This window comes from Engraulis encrasicolus, chromosome 3, assembly GCF_034702125.1.
Source record: "Engraulis encrasicolus isolate BLACKSEA-1 chromosome 3, IST_EnEncr_1.0, whole genome shotgun sequence".
In the NCBI taxonomy this organism is placed as follows: Eukaryota; Metazoa; Chordata; class Actinopteri; order Clupeiformes; family Engraulidae; genus Engraulis; species Engraulis encrasicolus.
In genome coordinates this window covers 42,742,139-42,749,801 of record NC_085859.1, presented here as the reverse complement: position 1 = coordinate 42,749,801, position 7,663 = coordinate 42,742,139, and the positions used below count along the sequence as shown (strand labels likewise).

The 7,663-nt window shown below is 42.9% G+C and overlaps 1 protein-coding gene across 1 annotated transcript; it reads left to right on the top strand.

Annotated features, from left to right (window-relative positions):
- Window positions 1–446: 446 nt before the first annotated feature.
- LOC134444841 (putative nuclease HARBI1) lies at window positions 447–1,698 on the top strand. Its single transcript, XM_063194026.1, has 4 exons — window positions 447–888; window positions 960–1,075; window positions 1,336–1,420; window positions 1,526–1,698. The coding sequence occupies exons 1-4, from the start codon at window positions 447–449 to the stop codon at window positions 1,696–1,698; spliced, it is 816 nt and encodes a 271-aa protein (XP_063050096.1).
- Window positions 1,699–7,663: the final 5,965 nt, after the last annotated feature.

The following is a 7,663-nucleotide window of genomic DNA, read 5'->3' as shown; positions in this document are numbered from 1 at the left end:
GACATATGAAACTGGCAGCCCAGGTGCTAAAGTCATGCACTACATTAACTTCACAATTTGCCATATTTCAGCTATACATAATCACACAGAGTGTAATGGTTTAGATTAACAAAGGCTGGTGTAGTACACCCATGAACTTGTAGCTGAGTGGAATGTGACACTACTTCCCATACACAAGGTTCATGGTTCGAGTCCCCTTCATGGTATTGTCAATTTGTAAATTTTAGGCCAAAAACTCATCAATTGATATATATTTCTCTCAGACAATGTGTAAGGTTTACAAGTGCTTCTGTAGCCTGGGAACCCCAATGACAATAGATAATTACTAATTTGGATAACATTGATTGAGCCTCATTAGGGCACAGGCTGCTGTAAACAGGTGCAAGATTACCTCCGTCACACTACTTAAGCAGTAGCCTGAACACTTCAGATGTTAACATACAGCTATGGCCTGTCCATTTCTGGATGAGGACATTGTGGATGAAGGGGCAAACATAGTCCGCAGGGCACTCATTCCACCTGTACCTAGAGTATTTAGGAACAGGAATGATCCCTTAGCTGCCTCTGATGATTATCTCTATGGAAGATACAGGTTCAGTCGGCAGGGCCTTGTATACCTGACCAACCTGCTAGATCCTTACATTGCTAAGTACACCCGGCGCAGCAGAGCCCTTTCCTCTGTGCAGTCTGTCTGCATTGGCCTGCGATTTTTTGCGTCGGGTACATTTCTGTACACTATAGGTGACGCAGAGGGACTGGCAAAGGCAACTGTGTGCAGGGAAATCCGTAAGGTGTACCTTGCCTTAAAAGCACACATGAATTTCTTCATCACCTTCCCAGGACATCTTCCAGAGCAGAGGATAAAGGAAGCTTTCTTTTCCGTTGCTGGTATGTCACATTAGGCCTATGCCAAATGTAGCCTAGCTAATGCATGTGACTAATGAACTTCCCTTTTCCAGGCTTTCCAAATGTCCTGGGTGCAATAGATTGCACCCATGTGAAAATTATAGCCCCTCCAGGTCCCGAAGAGAGGGATTACATCAACCGAAAACGGTTTCACAGCCTTAATATTCAGGTAGGCCTATGCATTAAGGTCCCACACGCATATGAAATTATTCACAAGTAACTGACTAGTAATGATGCGATTCACATGTTCTTCCTTTCAGAATTCAGCTCTTGATGACAAGAGTAGTGTACTTAGGCTTAGTAGGCCAATATTCCTGTAGGCCGTTTGGTCCAATAATTGTGATTCTGGAATGCTGGTGTGATCTGTCATGCAACTGCATTTCACCTTGGTGGTCTGTCAATCACTTCTCAATTGCATTATGTTGGCAGATGATCTGCGATGCCAGCTTCCTGATCACGAACATTGAGGCCAGATGGCCTGGATCTGCCCACGATGCCCTTATTTACAGGGCATGTACATTGTCCCACAGATTTACACAACGTAAGAGATGAATATCAAAACGAAGTGTCACCCTCATATGGTAAACCTTAATGTTCAACTACTCTTTCTGTCTTGCAGGGGAGTTCAATGGGATCCTGCTGGGGGACAGGGGCCCCTCTTCCTCACCTCCTGATTCCATATTCAGATCCGGGGACAGCTTCAGAGAGGGCATTCAATCTGTCACACAACCGCACAAGGGCCCGCGTGGAGATGATGTTTGGGCAACTGAAATCTCGCTTCAGGTGCCTTAAGGGCTTACGTGTCACTCCACGACGGGCCTGCGACATATGTGTTGCTTGTGCGGTATTGCATAATATTGCCAACCTCCGGAAAGAGAGGATGCCCTTGGTGGAGATGGAGGAGCAGTGGGACCAGATTGATCCTGCGGCTCTTCATGGGGCAGATGGGCGACGTGTCCGTGACGCATATCGAGACAGATATTTTTAGGGACGTCTACATTAGTATCATTGGTTGGTTTACAATGGTGTGATTTAGTTAGTTTTCAATATTGTGGAGTGATTTTATGATTTCTATTTTTTTGCCTTTCCCCTTCTCACCTAAATAAAAGGTGGACTATCATCACCATCATTTGTCAGAGTGTACTTTGTCAGCTCATAATGTCAGAAGCTGTAGGCCTAGCCTATGCTACACAGAGGAATGGCCTTGCATTTGAGGAGACTCCAAATGTAGATTACAATGGACAAACACAAACCACACCATAGCTAAATGGACACATAGCCTATTCACTGCAAACACACCCATATCAGAAGACATTAGTCAGTCTTGCAAAACACAAGAAATGAACTAAGAAATGAAGCAGTGGTAAAATGGTTCCTTTTCAGACATGACATTTGCTAATGGAACAAGTTACACTTTCTTCACGTGTTAATTTCGGGTTGGAATTTCAAAAAAGAAGAAAAAAAATCTTGGACAAGGCTACCATTGCTGGAAGCATTGAACCCCTGTCGTACGATAAGTGCCCTGCGTTCATACCACTAGACCAACCATGACTCAAGTGTAGAGGAAAACATGTCTTATTTTATCATACTACTAGGATGTTTAAATTTGATTAAAAAAGGGAAACTGTGTATGATCCCTCGCATTCAACAGGTTTCAACAATGTTGTATTACAATAATGGCTTGAGAATTGGTGGCTCATCGGTAACGCAGCTGCATTTCAATGCAAAGTCCCGTGTTCGATTCCCACCGTACCCAATGACGTTAGTGCATTTGGGTAAAGCTGCTTTATCAGATATTTCACAGCGTAAAAATATTAATGCTTTCATCAGATTGAGTGTTTTATTCTTATTGTTCTTCTTTCAGAAAAATTCGTTTTAGGATGAAACAAAGCATAGGTAACACGTAAGGCAGAGAGCATTTGCTGAATCATTGCAATGCAAAAACCAAGCGTCGGCGACTTTGATGACTTTTTCTTAATTACCTGGAAAGTGTAAATAGGCGTATTACTTGGTTGAGAATGAAGTCAGCCACTTAAAGACACATCAAATGAGAAAATAGACAAATGTAGCCTTTGTTTCTGAAGATTTCATTTTTATCCTATAACATGTCGCCAGATAACAGATTAGAACCCGGCGCACTCACATATCATGCAGCGCACCTACCCACTGCGCCATCCCACTGCGCCATCTACACCACCTTCTCCGCATCGAGATTTGCTTGAAGTTATTTTATTATCAAGACAATAAACGTTTTCTAAAAATGTGCTTATTATCAAAGAAATCCCCCGAAATGAAAGACAATGGTAATTATTGGAGTTTTAACAGGCATTACCACCGCATGCACTGTTTTGATAGGGAGACTGGCTCGCTTTGATCTCGCAAAATGCTGGTGGGAAAATGCGGAACGGTCCGGTTGTGCCACAGTTTCCTGCAGGTTGAAATTCTTTGCAACACTGATTCACTTAGCCTGTTGTTTAACCCACAGACATCATATATGAAGACTAGATACGTCATCGCGTATTTCAAGCGCGTCCGCACAGGTCGGCCATATTAGCGCAGCCTAAACTCTCCACAGACCCCCGTTACACCTGAAGTAAACTGAAGAATTGAAACGTCGAGATACTTAAAAATGTATACTGTTGCTTCGCTGAAATATTGACACCTGTATATAAATGGTAGGGCTCCTTAAAACTTAAATGTAGACTGGGGTAAAACGCCCAAGAGATGCATTAGCCTATTGTCCAAACATTTAGATAGACCTACAGCAAATACACATTTTAACCATTGCAGTGCATTACGTTGACGGCATGGATATATTCATTGCACCAAATTAAAGACGACAGAGATGACGTACGGGAAGAGAGATGTACAGCGCAACAAGTTCATTCTATCTGGATGGCTTTAGCGTCACGACTCATTTTGAACACAAGGTGGAGCTGTCGAAACCAAAGCATATACTACAAGTGAACGTTTATTTGTTATTTTACTGAAAATATAAAAGATTACGTTGTGCATTTGTTTATGGGATCTATTTAATTACATGAATAAGCCTACTGAACTATATTATATATGATTTTAGACCTATGCACATAATAATATAATGTAATATAATATAATAATATTGTGAATATTCATCACTATGCAGTATCAACATATACTTTCGTTTGGAATTTTTTATACTGTATAAAAAAACAACCCTTTCGAAAATCGATATAAATTTGAGGGAATTATGGCCATCTGAAGAGTATACAGCACCCAAAACTCACTGCAACTGGTTGAGCCAGAAGGCTGCTTTAACATGGCCGCCATGCGCGGACGTTGGACTTGCATGACGGGAACGCGGATGACGCATCTAGTCTTCATATGATGTCTGTGCTGGGAGCTACCAGGTTAGAGTTAGCGCATAAATTACCGTGGCAAATCAGCTGAGTTTCAGGTTAGAAAGGCTGATGGAACGGATCTCTGCCTAAAAATAGCGTAGTTTACAGACTTGAGCTCGGATTTGGGGTTATAGAGCTCGAAAGTCCCGCCCCTTAGTTCCGCGTTTCACGGGACCTAAGCTGACCATCTAACAACGTGGTAGAGAGTAAATATCTTCTGATCTCAGTCATGATAGTGTGTGTGTGTGTGTGTGTGTGTGTCGGGGAACATTTGAAGTGAAAAAAAACACCCTCCCCCACTTCAGCATCAGATGTTGGTGGTCTACAAGTCAATATGTTTACCCGACTATCTTGTAGCCCAGTCATGAAGTTCATAAAGCCATCGGTAGCCTATAGGCCAAGATATCCAAAATCCCTCCGCAAATTTCTGCATTGCCTGAGTTCATAGGCTAAAACAACTTTATTTAGGCCTAACTTATTTAGCTTACTTTATTAGCCTTATTTAGGCCTATTATCGTAGGCCTATTTAGGCTTTAACGTGGGCCTATTTTACAAAATATCGAAAGAAGGAAAGACACGACAGACAAGTTGAGGCTTACTGATCGTAGCCTATTACAGCAAATCGAACATGCGCTTTATGAACACACTAGCCTGAGGGCAAACATCTTCTTGGCACTATTGAGATAACCAGGCCATGCCATGAATTCAACTACCTGGGCCCACACTAAAATACTGACAGACTACAATTGCTTGGATCTTCAGTGGGTTTCGTGGGTCCGGGGGGATGGGTGGTGATGGCACGCTTGATGTATTTTTCCCCACCCCATGCATGCACGCGGACACACAGTGTCGGGACATTCACCCAATGAATGACTGAGTGCGGCTAAATATGCCTGTTGCATATCGTAGCCTAATTATTCACACATCACGTCAAGTCACAAATTAGTAGTCTCTTGCAGTTGACCTATGCCAAATTAACGTCCTCCCTGTAAGGCTGCACTAATTCAAACAGGTAGAGGAGTCGGCTTAGCCTATAGCCAAAGTCTATAAAATGTAGCCTATTTTTTGTAATTTCCAATTATCTAGGCTATGTTTACGATAATGATTTGTTGCGCTACGACGGTGCTCAAGACAAGTTGGAACATAGTCATCTCAAGTGCTCCATTTTATTTTGATCCTGCTTTAAGTCAATGGGCGAGAGGGACGGATGAAACGGGTGTTTCATTCGTCCCGACAGTGTCTACTGACACTAAAATCCCTTTTGCCTGTAAACCTGACAACTTTGACTTTTCATACTATCGGATATGTTAAAGTTTTCGAGTAAATCGCAGTGTTTCATTCGTCCCGAGTTTCATGAGTCCCTGCTCTCCCCTACTGCCTAAACTGTTACAGTTTAAATGCGTCCTCTCCAAACTGTGTGTGTGTGTGTGTGTGTGTGTGTGTGTGTGTGTGTGTGTGTGTGGGCGAGAGAGGGAGAGAGAGAGAGCGAGGGAGAGAGGCGCTTAATTCCCCGCAGAAAGAGCAAGGCGATGTCTCCAAATATTAGACAAATGCATCTTATTTTAGTTAAGTAGACATCAGGGATGTATTTTGCTTAATAGCAACGCCGACCTGATTGGTTCATATTGCTCTGAATAGCCACAGAAGGCTAGGCTATATTTTAATGGGTTTACGCGCGCGAGGTCATCTAACTGTGGTCACAGTCGCCAGGTGCTATTATGAGAGGAAAACTATAGCACGTTGGCAAACATTAAAGTCAGTTTAAGCCATGCATATGATGAACCAGTTTTCTTGTTTGAAAAAACACACTTCCCGGTGCGCAAGGTGCATGCATTTCTGACTGACCCAGATGAAATCGCATGAGGAACTCCATGATTATGAGATGACATTGCATAGGCCTATATTTCCCAGCATATATTTCCCCCCTCTCTCTCTCTCTCTCTCCAAACCCAGTTGTACTCGGACTCACTTTTAACACCGCTGGCCTTGAATCGCAGCACACATTGCAGTGAGCCGTGCCGTGTGCGAGTGCTGAGCAACTTCACCCCTAACGTTTAACCTAGACTAGCGAGTGCAGTGTTGTAAATCACGTGGAATAAGTGCAGCGATTACCTGCGTAGCCTACTTAATTATGGAAGTGAGTGTCATTTGGACTGCCTATGGAATCAAGCCTACTGTCACCAAGCTCTTCCTGTCTCCCCAGCCTCGCAATGGATGGACACCTGGCCACCGCTCCTCCGCCTCCTTCGGAACGGATGACTGTGGGGGGGATCTCCAAGGAAATTTGGAATTTCGGACTTGTATAGATTTGGGGTGCCCCGGGACTCTTTTAGATTTCTGTTAGTTAATAAATATTATTTTAAAACTCAATATTTGTGTCTTGGCGTATTTGTGGTGTACAGTACTCTCCAGGGTATTTGGTAACAAGGAGAGGTGTCGCTGGAAAAATGCGCACTTTCTCACCTGCGACACATAACCCGACAGTTGGTTACACTTAATTTGAGCACGAAAACAGCAATATCAGTCGCTTGCTAATTTTTGCCAATGTGACAACATTAAATTCATTAGGGAAGTGTAGGTTAGGTTATCGCCCCAGCTGTTGGCGATGTGAGATAAATAGCCAACGCTTACACGCTCAAACGAAGCGCTGTTAGGTTACTGCGGTGAGGTGTATTGCACTCTCAGTAATTTTTACCAAACGAAAAAGTATCCACATCCAGACAACAAGTCTGAAGTTGCAATATTAGACGTTTCAAATCTTGCGATGCGATAATCGGTATGGCTTCTGGCTACACTCAATTTACATTTTGTCAGAGCTTGCACATTAATGCAATTCATCCGATCATCATTTTTTAAAAAAAAGAAAATTCATTACATTATTTAGGCTATTCTTTTTATGACTCTTCCTACTTCCTGGAGGTGTTCTCACACAATTTATAGGCATGTTGTTATCAGCTGAATCGGTGCGTGCTGGTGAATATGAGCATATATTAATATGCCGTCAGCATCGTCTAAAACATTCCAAGCGCTCCCAAGTGCCACCCGGCGGTTGTTTGGGTACACTGCAGCTAGGCCCGGTACGTACCGAGGTGGATGACGTGGCATTACCTCGGTAAAGGGTGTGCATTGTAGGGGGACCGACTGTATGNGCTGGGCTACAAATATGCTGTTTAAGATGATAGATAAAGATTATTCATGCAGAAGTATCAATGTTTTGTTCCGAGGCCGTCGCCATGAAAAATGTGAAGAAACACAGCTTTCTAAAAAATTTGGGGGTTTGTACGAAAAATTAAGCAAAAATATCAGAAACAACATATATGGAGCTCGTAGCACAACTCGAAGGGGATCGAAATGCCATTTTAATACCGCCATTGGAT